This window comes from Silurus aristotelis (genome assembly GCF_946808225.1).
Source record: "Silurus aristotelis genome assembly, chromosome: 6".
NCBI lineage: Eukaryota > Metazoa > Chordata > Actinopteri > Siluriformes > Siluridae > Silurus > Silurus aristotelis.
Window position 1 is genome coordinate 17,696,961 of NC_139579.1, and position 17,596 is coordinate 17,714,556.

General features: G+C 38.6%; 1 protein-coding gene across 1 annotated transcript in view; it reads left to right on the plus strand.

The window, feature by feature from the left end:
* stard9 (StAR-related lipid transfer (START) domain containing 9) overlaps positions 1-17,391 on the plus strand; it is a 37,182-nt gene extending 19,791 nt beyond the window's left edge. Inside the window, exons 11-32 of the mRNA XM_083543540.1 lie at positions 16-216; positions 837-934; positions 1,056-1,133; positions 1,221-1,298; positions 1,394-1,573; positions 2,334-2,388; positions 2,491-2,616; positions 2,770-2,852; positions 3,061-3,122; positions 3,362-3,534; positions 4,143-4,605; positions 4,736-11,683; positions 12,281-12,481; positions 12,601-12,784; positions 12,916-13,053; positions 13,394-13,493; positions 13,572-13,741; positions 13,835-13,899; positions 13,986-14,188; positions 14,302-14,381; positions 15,465-15,623; positions 15,736-17,391. Coding sequence (XP_083399666.1) covers positions 16-216; positions 837-934; positions 1,056-1,133; positions 1,221-1,298; positions 1,394-1,573; positions 2,334-2,388; positions 2,491-2,616; positions 2,770-2,852; positions 3,061-3,122; positions 3,362-3,534; positions 4,143-4,605; positions 4,736-11,683; positions 12,281-12,481; positions 12,601-12,784; positions 12,916-13,053; positions 13,394-13,493; positions 13,572-13,741; positions 13,835-13,899; positions 13,986-14,188; positions 14,302-14,381; positions 15,465-15,623; positions 15,736-15,837 — 9,947 coding nt within the window. The 3' untranslated portion in view covers positions 15,838-17,391. The remainder of the gene's footprint in view (positions 1-15; positions 217-836; positions 935-1,055; positions 1,134-1,220; positions 1,299-1,393; positions 1,574-2,333; positions 2,389-2,490; positions 2,617-2,769; positions 2,853-3,060; positions 3,123-3,361; positions 3,535-4,142; positions 4,606-4,735; positions 11,684-12,280; positions 12,482-12,600; positions 12,785-12,915; positions 13,054-13,393; positions 13,494-13,571; positions 13,742-13,834; positions 13,900-13,985; positions 14,189-14,301; positions 14,382-15,464; positions 15,624-15,735) is intronic.
* Positions 17,392-17,596: the final 205 nt, after the last annotated feature.

The following is a 17,596-nucleotide window of genomic DNA, read 5'->3' on the forward strand; positions in this document are numbered from 1 at the left end:
TCTATCTTCCCATAGCTCAGAACTCTCAGATGTGCAGTAGCAGTCAGAGCATCAACAGCATGCTGAGTGAAGGGGAGGCCAGCGCAGTGGGCAGTCAGTCCAGCTCCTTGTCTAGCAGCAGCCGCAAACACTGCTTCATCCCCTACAGAGACTCTGTCCTCACCTGGCTGCTCAAAGACAGCCTGGGTGGAAACTCCAAAACCATAATGATCGCAAGTAAGTCTGTTTCTGGGTAATAATGACTCATTGCAAATTATTGTGGCATTCTTGAAATTGATTAGTCAGCATATCGTTTGTATAATAAGACTATAATTTAAATCACAGGTTTATATTCATTTTAACACATTTAAATCTCTATAGTAACCGGGCATTCACAGGAATCGATGGTGTTAATGTCCTAAGGCTAATAAACATAAACATGTTATTAAACAAAGGATATTGTGAAGTTATGTTTCTTTCTGGAAGGTGATGTATACTTCATACTTTTGTAATTGTCAGCAAGTCTTTTGCCATTGGATTTTTTGGTTTCCTAATACCATTAGCTGTATATATATTTTTTTTATAATTTGTTTTTAAATGAAGGCAATAAAAGAGAGGGCTGGTAAGTGTATAGCTGTTTACGAAAGTGCTAAATGTTAAAAAAATGCAGGTCAGAGAAAAAAAATGAAGAAAGAATTGGCAAATTGCCAAAGCATAAGCGAAATATGCACAACATTTCATGACTTGTGGAAAATAAATATGCACTACATAATCATTCCAGCATTTATTCTTTTTTAATAACTGCATATTTCTGCACCTTTTCAGCATATTTCTCGCTCTCTCTTTCCTCCCAACAGCAATCTCGCCTTCTTGCAGCAGCTACAACGAGACTCTCAGCACTCTCCGCTACGCTGCTCACGCCAAGAACATTGTCAACAAGCCAAGAGTCAATGAGGTGTGTGTTTTTGTTTTTTTTTCCCCCGAGTGAGTGTTTCTACCATGCTATGATTATTCTATTCACTGATGATGATCAAATGAGACATCTTTATATTCAGTTTGTTCTGTTTTCTTCTCAGGATGCCAGTGTGAGACTGATCAGGGAGCTCCGTGAAGAGATCGATCGACTGAAGAGCATGCTGCTGAGCTACTCTATGGTAATTACCTTCTCTTAGAAAATGCTCCCGGCACAGATAGAAAAAGTGATAGCTCATACAGACATTGTTTTCGCTGACTGTCTACAGCAGAGAAACCCCAGCCCATCTCTGAGTGATGAGCGAGACAGCAGCCTTTCAGACATAGTGCTGCAGAATGAACTTAAGGTTTGTTAATGTGACTAAAGTAAATATATAAAGCATCTGGTTTTTCTTGTAGGCTCAGGATTATAAGAATCTCTGTATTCCCCTCACACTTTCAGGTAGAACAGCTTACCAAAGACTGGTCGGAGAGTTGGCAGGATAAGCGAGCTCTTCTCGAGCAGTACAATGTAGACATTAACCAGGACAGAGCAGGAGTTCAGATATGTTCTCTCCAACCCCATCTCATCTCCCTGGAACCAGATGTCTTGAGCACAGGAGTCACCATTTACCACCTCTGGGTACTGTCTTTATTGCCACTCAGTAACTCTCCAGTTCAGGCTCATGTCTAACATGTGCATATTTTAAAGTCTGCTTTCGAACTAATATCTCTTTCTTATGTTCAGATTCTTCTATCTAAACTTTTTATTTCTTGCTCTTGCTCTCTCTGCAAAATTCACTGAAACATCTGCAACAGTCAGGTAAAGCAACTCTGCTTGTCTGCAACAGCTAATTTCTTCTTCCAGTTTTCCCTTCACTGTTGTGTGTGATTGACTGATGCTTTATTCTAAAGGTTATATTTCATGAGGTTCAGGGCCACTAAACAACCTGCAGTTGTCAGTGTATAAAAGATCAATTTTCCTTCAGGGAACCATTCAAATCTTCTGCATACAGTTTTATAACATAGTCATTTATGGAAGCTAAGCACATGTAAATTTCCAAGGAACATTTGAAATACTTCTTTAGTGTATTTATATAATGTTTTTTAGGCATTTAATTAATTTAAAGTCTCTTGGTACATGGTACACTTTAAAGCATTTTTGGGAGGTTATTTAAGAGTTCATTAGGATAATTAAGGGTTCTTAGCTTCCTGAACAGTTTTTACTCTGATCTAGAAAACCAGTAAAAGAAAATCCTTCTGCATGCTTTGAAGTCTAGAAAATGTGAACGTGTACCAGGTTGAGTTTAATGGCACCCACTTGTAGTGGGCACAGCCCATCATTTTCTTTGATTAATATTTAATGATGTGCTTAATAACCCTCATCGCTCTGTGTGTTGCAGGAAGGAATCACCAGAATTGGACCTCAGAATCGAAATGAGGAAGAAGCTCATATAGGTGACGATTTTCAGATTTCTATAGATAGATATTTTTGACAAAAATGTATTGTAATAGTATGAAATTATGTAGTGTTAAACATTCTGTTGTGTAATGTTTTAGTCAAGCCTGAGGGTTCTGTGTGTGAAATTGAGAATCAGAATGGAGTTGTTACCATCAAACCGCTACCACACACAACTTGCACAGTCAATGATCGAGAGGTCACTGAACCCTGCCGGCTCGCACAAGGTAAATGCAGAACACTGATACCTGTTTATACACACGTTTTTGGCCTGTTGTAATAAATCGTGAATCACGTGGGGGTGAATTTTCTATATGTAAATAGTAGTGGAGTAGATAAACGCATAGTGGATTGTAATGTATTGCCTCTGCTTGTTTTAGGTGCGGTGATAACGTTAGCAGGACGTCACAAGTTCCGATTTAACCATCCGGCAGAGGCAGCACTTCTGAGAGAAAGGAGACGTGTAGGTTCATATGCTACATTCTGTTTCAGTCTGTTATGAGTATAATACATAGTCCTTCTAAAATCATGTATGTAATGTCTTTAAAACACTTGGATAAGGAAATAGAAAACCAATTAGTTTAGGTGCTTCCTCTAATTATGTAGTACTATCAAAAAAAATATTATGCATAAATCTAAAATCTTGTTGTTTTTTTGTTTGTTTTTTTCAGATCATTGAAGCTGGACCACTTTTCAGATTATCTGAGCTTAAGACTCTCACGCCTAATGCAAGGTGAAAAGTTTTGTCCTGTGGTTTATATTTGTTGTACGACTATCTGGAAATGTTGAGCTGATAATGAGATCTCAAGAGATCTCCATTATCTTGTTGTTGCTGGATTGTCTTCTGGTTACTTGGTTACCGGAAGATGCTAAATGAAGGGAAAGTTTTACAGAGTCGGTTGTCTACTTCTTCTGGTTTACTCCGGTCTTATGTTGAAAATTTAGCTTCTCTTTATATCCCTGTGTGTTCAGGGCAGAGGGAGTAGAAGGTCAGATCGACAGTGGAAGTTTGGCTCCTTGGCAAAAGTTGGAGGAGCATCAACGCTATGTTGAATGTCTGCGTGAAGAGATACTGGTAGAACAGAGGCGGACTGAGAAAGACTTGGAGAGAGAACAGGCCCATCTTCGAAGACAACGCTCTGAGAGTGAGTAATTTGCTTGATACAGTTGCTTGAATATTCTTATTTTATTTTTTTTCCTTTTCAGTTTAAGGTGTAATAATTTCCTGATTTAGTGTCATTTCTTTTTTTAGTTTTTTCTTTTTCATTTTCAGTTTAAGGTGGAATAATTCCTCGATTTAGTGTCATTTCAGGCTTTTGGTTCTTATTGTATATAAACGTTACATAAAAATTATTTTCCATCTTTGCCATTTCTAAAAATTTATTTTTCTTTCCACATACAGTCCTAATTACATACAGTATATGTCTCTTGCCCTCTTTTAAGAGAGATGTTAAAATGCAGCTATTTGATAAAAAAGTATGTATATATATATATATATATATATATATATATATATATATATATATATATATATATATATATATATATATATATAAAGCAAACTTATTTTAATACGCAATAGTGCATAGTTACATTTATTTTACATTTTCAGCATTTGGCAGACGATCTTATCCAGAAACCTACAGAAATGCTTTTGTTAAAACATATGCTCATGCTGGTTCACAAGAATAGGGAATAAGCTGTATTATATGTATATAGGGAATTAAAACTGTGCTTTCTATTTAACTAACAGTCCAGCAGTGGATCTTGCAAGAAAAGCAGCGTCTTGCTGCCATCAGGGAGAAGGGAACACTCGACACAGGAGTGCAGACTGATGTCATTTCTCTGCCTGCACTGGCTGGCATAAATGATAATGAGAGCAGCAGTGAAACAGCCCGTCCATCAATAATTGTGGGAGATAGGAAACGGGTGGTGCAAGAAGAACTCCTCAAACACCACGCACTCCAAAGAAACGAGAATCGTATTCGCCGCAAAAGACTGCGCTACCAACTGGAAAGAATTGCTCGCAAGCGACACCTGCTAGAGGTGAAGCAGGAGCTTCAGAGACTAGAGACTACACTTGCTCTCGGGGCTGATGGATCTCTGGACCTTGAGTCTTCCTCAAAACGCAGAGGACGCCCAAAGGTCATGCGAAGACATTCTTTTTCTGTTGACCTTTTGTCTCGACTTTACCCTCAACATACACCTATTTTCAGGTCAGTAAGAGACACTTAATTTAGTTCTGTTTCGAGATGCTCTATTAAAATAAGCCTAATAATTTAGATGAATAAATCATTCTGAAAGCAAACTCCTAAAATTACATCACTTTTTTTTTTCTTTTAACAGCCAATTTCTTTGGAGGAACAGATTATCTGAGTCAACATCATCTCTCTCTAGGGGTAACTATCCTGAAAGGTGGGAGTCTGATGAATGCCTACAAAGCAAACCTAGAGGACGTTCTAACACATTGCCCTCAAGGTGTAGCCAAAGGACCTCAACTAGATCAGGCTCCTCTGAGAACATGAAAATATTTATGAAGGAAAACATGCCATCTGAAGAAGTGACTGAAAGAAAAGCTTTTGCAACTCCGCTTCATTCATCAGCATGGAATCATAACATATGTGAAAAAGTGAAAACAGATTCAGATGATAGAGATAGTAAGAAGGTTCTTCCAATAATAAAGCAATCAAGATCACAGAAAAACTCCCCTAAGGGAGGAAAGAGTTTGCCCCATGAAGGAAACAAGGGCTTGGAGACAATCCGCAAGTCTCTTTCTCGATCAGTTGGCTTTGGAATTAAGATGGCTTTGTCAAAGGTTTTCCGCAAGCCTCCTTTAGGCTCACGGGGTGGCAAAAGTGCTAAGTCTGCTAGTAAAGTGAAAACTCTATTTGTTGTGGAAGATAAGAAAGACAAAGCTGTAGAAGACTTGGGGACAAATCATCCAAGGTCCCCAATTAAATCAACAGTGTCTTGTGATGGTTTAGATCAGCTTACTTCATTAAATTCAAAGGAGCAGGAACACTGGCATAGTGCAGAGACCCTGTCTAAAAAGACCAGAAGATTGATCAAGACACAGCATGACCTAATTAACTGGGTAGAGAACAATGGCGAGGAAGTGACTGATGACTCTTCAGACTGTGACAGCCTTTTCTCAATGGACTCCCTTTCATCAGCTTATGCCATTGCATTGGCGGAGCAGCTTCAGCAAGAGGACTGTGAGCCGAGTGAAGTAGAGAGTGTGGACAATCATATGTCTAAGGACTCACTTGTCAAAGAAAGTAGTGGGAACACGGATGCAAAGCCAACACTGGAGCCCATTCACTCCATTTGTCATACTTTTCATTCGTTATCAAAGCCAGAATCAATAGTAGATAGACAAAAAATAGATGAATCCAAAGAAATGCTTGAAGAGTTTTTTGGGAGTGTACCTTGTCAAAAGGTAGCAAGACAAGCGATAAAGGAATCTTCACACCTCTCACAAGTAACATCTGATTCTCGGCACTCCAGTGCTGCCACTGTCATAGAAACAGAAGCTTTTCTTATACAAACGGATGCATGGTCATCCATGGATGCCGCAGACAGTCCTAGGATCCTTGGAGCCTCAGAGACCTCGTTGAAACGATGTATACTTTCAGAGACCAGTAGCAGCCAAAGCCAGGCTAGTTTAGATATGTCTGGTTCAACAACTAAATCCGAATGCTGTACATCATGCCATTTTGATTCTGTACAAAGTAAAAATGTGACTGTCAAGGAAAACAGTCACATGGACCCTGAAACAGGAACAGTCTTGGACTATTTTTTGAATGATAAGGACTCCATCACTCAGAAGACAATAAGCAACAACACTTTATGCTCAAAGAAACCTACACCACCAGAAATAATCCCATTAAAATCGAATGATAGTACCCAAGGGGTTAATGCACCTTTCAAAGAGAGTGCTGTTCAGTCCAGCTTGTTGCCACAGAACAACTTTATAGAATCAAAACAACAATCACAGTCTGAAGAAAGTTGCAACTTAGAAACACCCTCCAGTAACAGTAATATTTTCTTACAATGTGATCACCAAACACATCTACAAGTTCAGCATTCTCATAGTACACTTCAACCAGGAGCACCTTTGAAAAGCAATAATACACAATGTTCCAGTAAGGAACTCCATCAATCAGTAATACATACTCTAAAAATAGAGAATGATTTGCCATGTGAGCCACAGGAGGTGATTGATGAAAAGGCCTTGGTGCAGCATCGGGTTCAGCGTACAAAAAAAATATGCTCAGAGAGCTATGATACAGGCAATAAAATAGATGAGACTTCCGAAATTAACTTCAAGTCAGATATTCAAGTGGCTGATTCCTTAAGACACTGTGGTGCTCATCTTGAGCATGAATTCTGTAATGAGCACTCAAGAAAAAGAAGCAAAGACTCTAATGACGATTTAGCAAATATTTTGCAAACCCCAAAGAGAAGCTGTGTGGATTTCCTAGTTCAAGGTGATTCTGCTGTCAGTAATGTGCCGTTCCTGTTTAATGACAGTTCTAACAGCAGCAGAGACTTAACAGGTCAACTGTTACCAACAGAAAAAGAGAGATGTGCCAGTTTGCCTCAAACAGTTCAACACGATTTAAAAACTGCATCTATGGACAATCACACAGACTTGCACCAAGACAACAATAATCAAATTGCCTGCTATACACTTGAACACAGATCTGCAAATACAGCGTCAAAAGATCACAGAATGTCGATCATTCGTATGAATAAAAGTGAAATGCAGGGTTTGCCAGAGGTAAAATGTCCTGATATTCAGGTTGAGGACAAAGGAGTGTTCAAGAGCGATACATTGCACAACCCTGGCCTTACAATAAATGATGAAATATCCGAAGTGGTAAAAGAACATCTGAACACGTCATTGCAAGTGGATGGTGGTGAAAACATTAATGAAGAACCAGAAATAAACAAAACATCCTCACCAACCAACAGTGATGCTCTTAAGAACAGTCAGAGAAAGAATGAAATGATAGCTGAGATCGCACAAGTAAAACTCTGCAGTTCTCACACATCTCAATGTGAATATTCTGTTGATGATCGAGTGAATATTGACAACACAGGTGACTGTGTGAAAAGCAAATATCTAGAAAGACCTCCCACCGAGAACGAAGTTAAATTGGACCAACAAGAATTTGGATTCCTTAGCAATAGTCCGTTTGAGTTGGTGAAGAGCTTCAGTGTAGGAAGAGAAAATTCTGACAATCATACCGGACCTGTGCCACCAGATTTAAAAAAGCTACCAGAAGAAAACAATGTCCTTTTTGCAGTACCAACTAATAATCATCCAGAATTAAGTACCAGTCATTCAAATGGTTTCATCGATGGAGAAAGTGGCAAAAGTAAAGAAACTATACAACTGACATTGATGTCAACTTGTAAACAGAGCCCCGATGTAATTTTGCCTGTCACCGTGGCTGAGGCGCAAAATCAGTTCTTTCCGATGAAAAGCGAGACTATACCAATCACTAAAGCAGTTGACAATCCAACGCAAGCAAATACGTCTGTAAGCACTGATCAGAATGGATTTAATCTTTTATCACACACACAAAAGGAGCTAGGTATCTCGCCTGAAGAAAACAGCATGTCAGGAGTCTCTAAAGATGCTTGCAATGTTAAAGTTTCCAAAAGATGCTCAGTAGCAGTGGTGAACCACATTGGCTCAGACATGCTTATTAAGGAGACGGTGAAGTCTGTGGAAGCAAGTAAAGCAAATATGGCAGCTAAATTTCAGCAGGTGGTGGAGTTAAACACTGTTTTACATTTTGACACTGAGTCCACAGTTCAGATTCGAAAAAACAAGGAATGCTCTTTTAATTCAGACAGAGCTGAAAATGTTCAGGGTACAGATTCTAGTCGAATTAAAACGCTAGCATACCAAGAATGTGCTGGAGAAAAACATGGTTTCATCATACAAGAACATCTTAATAGTGGACATGATACAAAAGAAAAAAACATGGACCTTGAAAGCCATAATTGTCTGGGAAAACTACTTAAAGGTTCTAAACCTTGCCAGACTGTAGCATTCTGCACTTCAGAGCTAGGAAAAGATAGCCAAACACAAATCATCCAAAGTGTCATTATCAGTGAAAAGCCCTCTAACTTTCCCCAGAATGAAGATCAATCACTGTATAAAGAGGACCATACACTGCATAGGACAATTCAGGAACAGCGTGTGAATGTTCAATATGAAAAGAAGCATTCAGACCAACAGCATTCTCAAGACTTATCCATCCTTTCTAAGCCTGTCCAAAGACCAGAGCAGATAGATACAAGAAAGGCAAATAACCCAGACCTTACATTTTCAGCATCTAAGTCATTAAATCCAAAAGAACCTCTTCAAGTTGAAATTGAATCTACTGAAAAGGTCAATGGGGAGAAACAACATACAACAATTAATGGTTCAAGACTTGTATTTTCTAGAACTAATGAAGAGCGGCAGAGAGGAAAGTTAAAGAGATACAGGAAAGCCCACTTCACAGCCCCTTTGAGCTCATCCACAGACTCAACACCTGATATGTCCTTAGATGAGAAAGCTAAATCCAGAGTACATAAAAGCGCTATTGCCACTTCATCTGGCACACCTGCTCCCGGAAGACTAAAAACAGAAAATAGAAAAAACTCAGCTGATGAATCAAATACATCTCTATGTTTAAAAATTATTTCAGTATCAGTAGAATCAAAATCAAAACAGAATCAGTCTTATAGGACTGGCTCTGACAATCCTAACCCTTACATCAGAGATCTAACCACTGATAAAGTGGAGGAATTGAGGGATGAAAAATATAATCTTCCTGCAAAACTATTTCAAATTCCTAGTCTACAAAAGAATGGTGAATCAAGTCACCAGTTAACGGGTGCCAATTCTACTAAACACATATTAAATGAAAATAACCACGAAAAAGCAAAATCATTTGAGAAGGATTCCATCCAAAATAGAGAACCTTTTCTGCATTTTAGTTCAAGTGACATCAACCCCTTTGTTCATACAAGAAAAAAGGATCGGTTACTTAAAACCGCATACAAAAATCAGCCATTTGGAAGTGCAGTCAATATAAATAGTCGATTATCCTCACTTGAAAGTTCTAACAGTGGTATAACAAGATGCTGCAGTATGGATAATGGGCTAAATGTCCAGAATTCTCCTTTTAGTTCTCATCTGAGCACTTATGCGGTTCAAAAGGGGCTTTCTAGCACATTGAGTAGTACTGAAGTTTCCAAAGAGCATATTTCTACAGAGCCCAAGCTGAAAGAATCTTTTCATACCCCAACTATTTGTAAAGAGAAGATCTTAACAGCTTTAGGCAGTGACTCTTGCAATGATACTTTAGAGCTAGCCAGTGGCTCAGGTCAAGTAGATGAAATAGTGCTCGTCTACTCATCTGACCATGAGGAAAGTCAGGACAGTAACCAAGAATCAAGAAAATATGACCAGGGTACACAGACAGTCAAGTGTTATGAAGACTTGGAGAAGAAAACCAGACACAGGAGAAGCAGTACCCAGGTTCCTGTGTCCAAACCATCGACCACATGGACAAGTCTTCAGAATATGTCTGAACATCTTTCTGAGTTAATTGTCAGCACTTCGGATCTTCTGGGGAACATACAGTGTATGAGAACAGGGGAAAGTTCTTTGAAAAATGGGACTCCATTAACAACCTTCAATAAAGTTTCGAAAATACGCTCTACCAAGTCCTGCAAGACTGTTTACTCCACCCAAACTGGCACAGATGTTGGGATCCAAACTGAGGATGTTGCATGTATGAAACAGAACTTTCTCCAGAGCTCCCAACCCATAGAGAAACCCAAATCTCATGAGGTCAGTGTTATTGTAAAAGTTATTGGCTCTGAACTTTGCAGCATACCAAAACAAGATGGTGCCATCAAACCTACTAAAGAGCCTTGTGAAAGCAGACAGACCTTTGGAACTGTTAAAAGTATGCCTGATTTACATCCTACAGGCTCACCTTTTTTTGTGCAGTTTGGTGGAAATTCAGAAACTGAAAATAATCCCTTCCTAGAAACCGTTGCACCAAATCAGGGCTGTTTCAATCCTATCAAAGGAGACCATAAAACTTCCAAATCATTTGCAGTTTGTGCTCAGAGAAAATGCCATTCTCAGACGTCGGCAAGAGACGGCAATCAAAAACATCAGCAAATAAAGCCAAAGAATAACCTTGATGAAAGGGTGTTACTTATAGACCGTGCCTCCTCACCTATTCTCACTGTGGATGTTTCACGTTTAACGAAAAGGAGAATCAAATCTGGGACAATCCAAACCCCTACTGAGGCTCTTTTACAACTTGTCAGAAATACAGCTGAAGGCAAACCAGTGTACACCAGTTATCCCCAATCCCAATATCAAACTGAAAACAAATCAGGGATTTCCGTGTCTCTTGAAAACCTAAGCATCCACAGTTGTACAAATTTAGGTGCACCAGATGCATGCTCTACAGAAGTCTCATCCAGCAGATACATACAAAATGAAAGAAAAAAACACCCTAATGGAGTGCAAAGCGGAGATTCAAGCCAGGCTATTTGGTGCAGTCCCTGGAATTATAATAATGACTCTTCCTCTGTCAAACACGGGCAACCTGCAGACTTGAGCCAAAACAGATTACAATCATCAACACCCATTAATCAAAGCCACATCGCCAGCAGGCAGGAATATAAACACAGAATCTATAAAGATGTGAGCTGCTGTAGGGACCTGAGCAAAGACACTCTCCAATACCAAGACGAAGACAGCGTGTCTTTGGTTCCGAGTGACTGTAATACAGATATCCTGCTCAGCATCAACCCACTCAGTGAAACCAGTCCACTCCAAGAGGACTTTTGGATTCCTGAAAACCTGCCAATGCACAACAAGTTCAACAACTGGTCAGGCATCAGTCAGCAGCCACCAGCCAGGCTTACTAACGAAAACAATACAGCTGTGGAGAAATCTCCAGATATCAAAACACATAATCCACACCTATGTTCAGCAGAGTCAAAGAGTTTCAGGTATAGGCACAGAACAGAGGTCTTAGAATCAGCAGCTATAAGGAGCAAAGAAATTGAAAAACTGAGAAAGGAACGGGAGCAGGTACTTGCCTCTACGCAATTAGATCTCAATCCTCATCTCCTCAGTGTAGAGCTCACAGAGGCCAAGTTGCACTATGGCCTGGGAAAGACAGACACTCTTCTAAAGATGCTGAAGTCCAGTTCGAGAGCACAGTCTCCCGTCTCTACCAAACAGCAGCTATATGACAGGTGAGGGTTTTATGTTTGACTACTACATGCAAAGAACACATATACTATTGTCGATTTGCCAGTATGCTGCATTCTTTTTTTTCAATGTTCTCAGTTGTTTTTTACAGTAGAACAGGTTTCCAGGTTAATAAGATATCTGATCAGTTGTCATGTAATGAGAGCTCAGACAAAGGCATAATAGTATAGACAGTTTAAGGGTCCGGCACACAAAAAACAACATGAACTAGGCAAACTAGAGTATGGACTAAGAGCATAGAGCAAAGTCTTTCAAATAATCGGTCAATAAGACTGTTTTAAATAGCCATTGTAAGTGTGTGTAGTTGGATGCTGGCTCTGGGGAAGGTGAATATCTATAAGTGGGGGGATTTTCTAGGTGCTGTAGCCCGTCGCAGCCACATTTGTAGGCCGCAAGGGTTGCAGGGAGTTGTAATTGGGGACAGGACATTAGAATGACATCATTAGTAACACTTGAAAAACACAAAGAAACTCTTTGCGTTGCATTCGAAAGTACTGTCTAAGCTGTGCTGTGATAGAAATTTAAGTCTGAATGAAGAATTCATGTATTATTGCATATTTTCCTGTAAATATTTTTTTCAGACACAGGAGGAGTATTGATGGTTTGAGAAAGGAAAGAGAAGATCTCCTTCAGACGTCCCGCCGAGCTCGAAGTCTCAGCCCAAGCAAGCATCCAAACCCATCAGATCACACGACAGAGCAGGCTCGGAAAACTGTGGATTCACCCAGCCGGCAGCGGGAGTATCTTCAGCACCTACGCAAGAAAGTAGTGGAGATGAGCAGGTGAATGATTAAACCAGTCCCCTTTCTTTCTATCACTAATTTTCTCCATTTGTGCTATAGAAGTGTATTACAAATCTAGTCATGCTTTCCTAAACTATTCCAATGAATCATTTTCATAGAGTTCCTGATCCACCTAGAAGAGATGGTCAGTATCCCACTGATATTGAACTCCTGCTGCGTGACTACGGTCGTGCACGTGAGGAGGCGAAGACGGAGATTGCCAGAGCGCGAGTGCGGTTACGTGAGAGGATGGAGCAGGAAAAGAGGAGATTAGAGCAACAGGCTCTGGCACAGTGTGTAAAGGTGAGGTGAAGCTGTGACATGTAGACTTCTTAAAGTCTTAAAGTCGCATTTGCTGACCTCATTGTGATTTAAGTGCCACAGATAGCAAATACCACAGTTAGTAATTATTTTATGTTTCATTATTCATGTAGGATTTGAGGCTTTGTACACGTTTCAGTAATAGCACATTGTGCACTGGCTCCAACTTAAGTCTCTCTTCTGGACCTACATCTGGCTACAACAGCAGTAATGCAGCTCTGTTGAAAGATGGCAGCTCACCATCTATACAGGTGAGATTAAACATATGCATATTATATGTTGCATTTAATTCATTATATAGGCTTAAATAAAATGTTTGTACATTTTTAGAGACCTGGCTTTATCAATATTTATAAAGTGTATACATACTACAACACTACATGTGTATTGAGATGCAGTGTATTGAATACTGGTTTACAATTGATTCAATCTTACTGGGCGAATTGGAATAATTCATTGTTGTCAAAAGCAATTGTTATATACAAACAGGTATAATTCGGTATTGAGTAAAGAAAATAAGATAATTGGTTGCCACCAACCCGAGGTATTCATTAAAAGGTTAAAGGATATTTGTATGCCTGTGTTCCACAGATTAATGGAGTCTCAGAGAGGGATTCAAAAGGAAGGTCTCGAACTCCCATGATCTCACCTCAAACTTTAAAGGCTCCTCGTGCATGGCTTTCAGCTCAGGGTACACAATGAACTTTTTTTTTTTAAAGAAGCGTACGAAATGCAAACACAATTTTACTAAACCAGTTCTCCTCATTAGATATTTGCATGGAGAGCTCCTCCTTCTCTCCTGGATATAAGCGTCATTCCTTTTCCTCTCCTTCATCTCCTCCTGGACGACAGCGCACCTGTTCCTTTAGCTCTCCCTCATCAATTTCGGTTTCTTACCAAAACACTGCAGACTGTACTCTCACAAGTGCCATATCAGAGGTAAAAGTGCATAGCTTTCACCATTTTCATCTTTAGAATTCTGTGGTGTAAAACTGGCTGCAGAGTGTTTGACTCAAGTTTGTGATGGAACAGGTTAATTTAGCCTCTGGAGGAAATCTAAGGAATCTGCTGGCAGGGAGTGCAGATGCTGGCTGGAGGTTGGTGCTGGCTGGAGGAAGTGAAAAATAAATTCACTATGTTTCAAATGTTAGTCCCACTCATGTTTAAAACCTACTTTTTCCAGACACCAGGGCTTGGAGAACGGTGTTCAGACCTTCCATCGGCCCTCATCCAGACCTTCTGCTCATGGGTTTTTGGGTGCCATGGAACTGGAGAGACCCAAGGCTAGTCTGTGGAGTTTAATCCGTGATCACTCCAAAATTCATCTCTACAACAAATCTCTAAAGTCTGCCTGGACATGTGTATTAAATGACACTACACAACTAGGTGATTTTTTAATAATATCTATATGTGTGACATTATACAAAATTATCTTCAATTATTTGAATTTTTTTATGAAAAGGAATGATAATTACAGCTGATTTTGACTCTTTCACCAGTGTACCTGCTGACCGATCCTTCCAACTGTCATATGAAGCAGCCACGGGATTTCTGTTGCCTGAGCACTGAATCGAAAAGGGTGTGTGCCTTCATTTGTTTTACTTAAAGAGTTACCTTTGATTGCTACAGAGCACTGACACTGGAGACTCGTTCCAAATACACCGACCAGGCATTACATTATGACAATATAACATTATGAGCAGTGAAGTGAATAACACTGATTATCTCTTCATCATTGAGCCTGTTAGTGGGTGGAAAATGTTAGGCAGCAAGTGGACATTTTGTCCTCAAAGTTAATTTGCAGGTAAAATGGTAAGGATTTGTGTGAGTTTGATGAGGGAAAAATTGTGCCGGATAGACGACTGGGTCAGAGCATCTCCAAAACTGCAGTAGTCAGTATCTATCAAAAGTGGTCCAAGGAAAGAACAGTGGTGATTGTCACCAAGGCTCATTGATGCACGTGGAGGGCGAACGCTCCTGTAGATCAAATTGCTGAAGTTATTGCTGTTAATGTTTGATGGGTCAGAACTGTTTTGGCAGCAAAAGGGAGACCAATACAATATTAGGCAGGTGGTCATATTATTATAACTGATAGGTGGTCATATAGTTATGCCTGGTGTAGAACCTTTTTGTTAGATGTTTATTTACTGTTTTTTGAAAAAAAATCTTAATTTTCAGTCCAAGGTAAAACTTGAGACAGAAAATTATTTAGAACTGTTAGGACTATTTAGAATTATATGTATGTAGAAATTGATAAAATGAATAATGTGCAATTTCATAATAAATAACAAATTGTAATTGTTGACAAATTGCTAAGAGAAACTATAACTTTTCAGGAAGTTCAGTTAATCAACTTCAGGGTTGTAAGCACTAATTATTTAAGACTAAGAGCATATGCTGTTTACTTTTATTTCTTCTTTTATTTTTTTTTGCATGCCTGTTATGTGTTTTCTTTTTTTTAGTTCAAAAAGTTCATACCCTTACATCAAGGTGATTGAAAATTCTTTTTCTTTCTTTCTTTCTTTCTTTCTTTCTTTCTTTCTTTCTTTCTTTCTTTCTTTCTTTCTTTCTTTCTTTCTTTCTTTCTTTCTTTCTTTCTTTCTTTCTTTCTTTCTTTCTTTCTCTCATTCCTTTTGTCTGCTTGGATCTTACTATCCGTCAGGAGGATACGTGGGTGTTAGCCATGCAGTCTGTATTTGAAGAGTCTCTTCCTAGACCAAGTGCGGACACCGTACGTGGAGAGATGTTTCCCAGTGCATGGATTCTTCAGCGCAGCCAGCTGCAGGGTCGAGAGACTGTTATCGTTATCTATCTACTACAGGTAACCTTTCTATCCTTACCCTCAATCATTTGAATTTATATTTAATATGAATGTAAATCAGCGTAGCCTAAATATGCTGGTTGTACAGTGAACATTGTGTCTCTTACAACAGGTTGATTTAGGAACTCCAACCCTACCCCAGAGACTGCTGAATGTAGTCGCCAGGAAGCAAGCAGCTGTAATTGCTGACCTTGATTCTTTTTTATCCTCATGACAGAACAGGTTACTAATGAAAATATATTTAAAAGCTTGTAATTGACGTTTGTGATATTTGCACCTCATTACTCTTTTTCTATGTTCTGTTTTTTTTCTCCTCAGTGCACTGATGTTTTTTTTTATTTGTGAAATGACATTAATATTTTTTTTACATTGTGCATACTATTTATGGTGCTTGTTTTGCCAAAGACTGGACAAAGAATTTATATTGGAATATTTAAGGTTAATTTAAATCACCCATAAGCTCTTTTTGTAGAAGTACTTGGCATTGAAATGGCTCTGCACACATCCCTATATAACATAATCCAGTAAATCAAATCCAGTATTTCTGTGTGTGTAGTGAAGTGAATATTCCAAATCTAAGCTGATTTATTTGAAAAATTTTTACTGAGCATATCAGAATGTATAGTATGCAGCACAGTGCTTCTCTGTGTACATGCACCATACAGTTTATATATATATATATAAGCATGTATGTGTGTGCAACTAAGTATGCACATCTATAGGCATAGCACACGTTTACTTTTCTGCACTACACTAGACTGAAAGTCATAGAATGCATAAAATTTACGAGTTGTCTTTTTTTTTTTTTTAACTGACTATTGCCACTTAGTGGCTTTTGCAGTATTTAATCTAAACGATTCTCTACAATGAACAAATTTCATCACACACACTATCATAGCAAACAGAATGATTTAATACAGATAATTAAGATAGGGCTAGTCTCACAGTAACCCTTTATTTAACATTTGCTTCTGTATGGCTGTTTATGATTTGAGTGGCCACTATAGTGATAAGGCTGTATGAAGTGTCCCTGAGACTGAACTCATCCTTTAGATTGGAGAAATTCAAATCGAAATACTGTATTTATTTTTTAATAGCTGTTGCTGTATGGAGTAAATAATGATAGTCATATCTCACCAGTCTGTATTGCATTAACATACTGCACCTGTAAATTCACTTTATAAATACAAAACAATTGGGACACCTGACTTTTCCAGCCATATGTGGTTCTTCCTCCAAACTGTTACCACGAAGCATTTAGTGGAACATATTCCTAGAAAAAGGGAGCTTTTTTATAACAGCAAACGATGAATAAATGTCTAATGAAATGTCCAAAAAAGCACATTGAAATCTTGTGTCAGGTGTCCACAAACTTTTGTCCATAGACAATATATAGCATTGAATGCAGTCATCAACACTCCTTGTATAGTCAAATTACCTACTGACTGCATAATAAGGATTCAGTCAGGATTTAGTAAAGCAATAGTTTACATTTATGCAAATGTATCTTTTTTAATCAATATATAAGTGAAGGAAAGGACTTAAGATGGAACGTTTCTCAGTTCTCTTTGACAATTTTATTGTATATAGCAATAACAAAAGAAAAATTGCTTTATATAGTCACTTCTATTTAAATGTTAAACAATGTATAAAATGCATTTTCAAAAAAATTTTTGTTATGGCTTGTTTTTTTTATGTAATACATGTTTGTTTTTGCATATTTATGTTTTTATACTTTTGTGAAATATAAACCGTTCATTTTCAAAAAGAGTTGCCATTTGTTTTTGTTCCAACTTGGTAACCCTTTCCCACCCACCTGTCAGCACTCTTCTATCATATTACACCTACCAACTGGGGATGGTGAAGGCTAACAGGGTATGTGTAAAATGAGCTTGAATTATGCTAGCACTTAAATGCTGCAGCTAAATGGTGCAAAACAAATGTATATACCAATAACTACAATAAACCGCTGG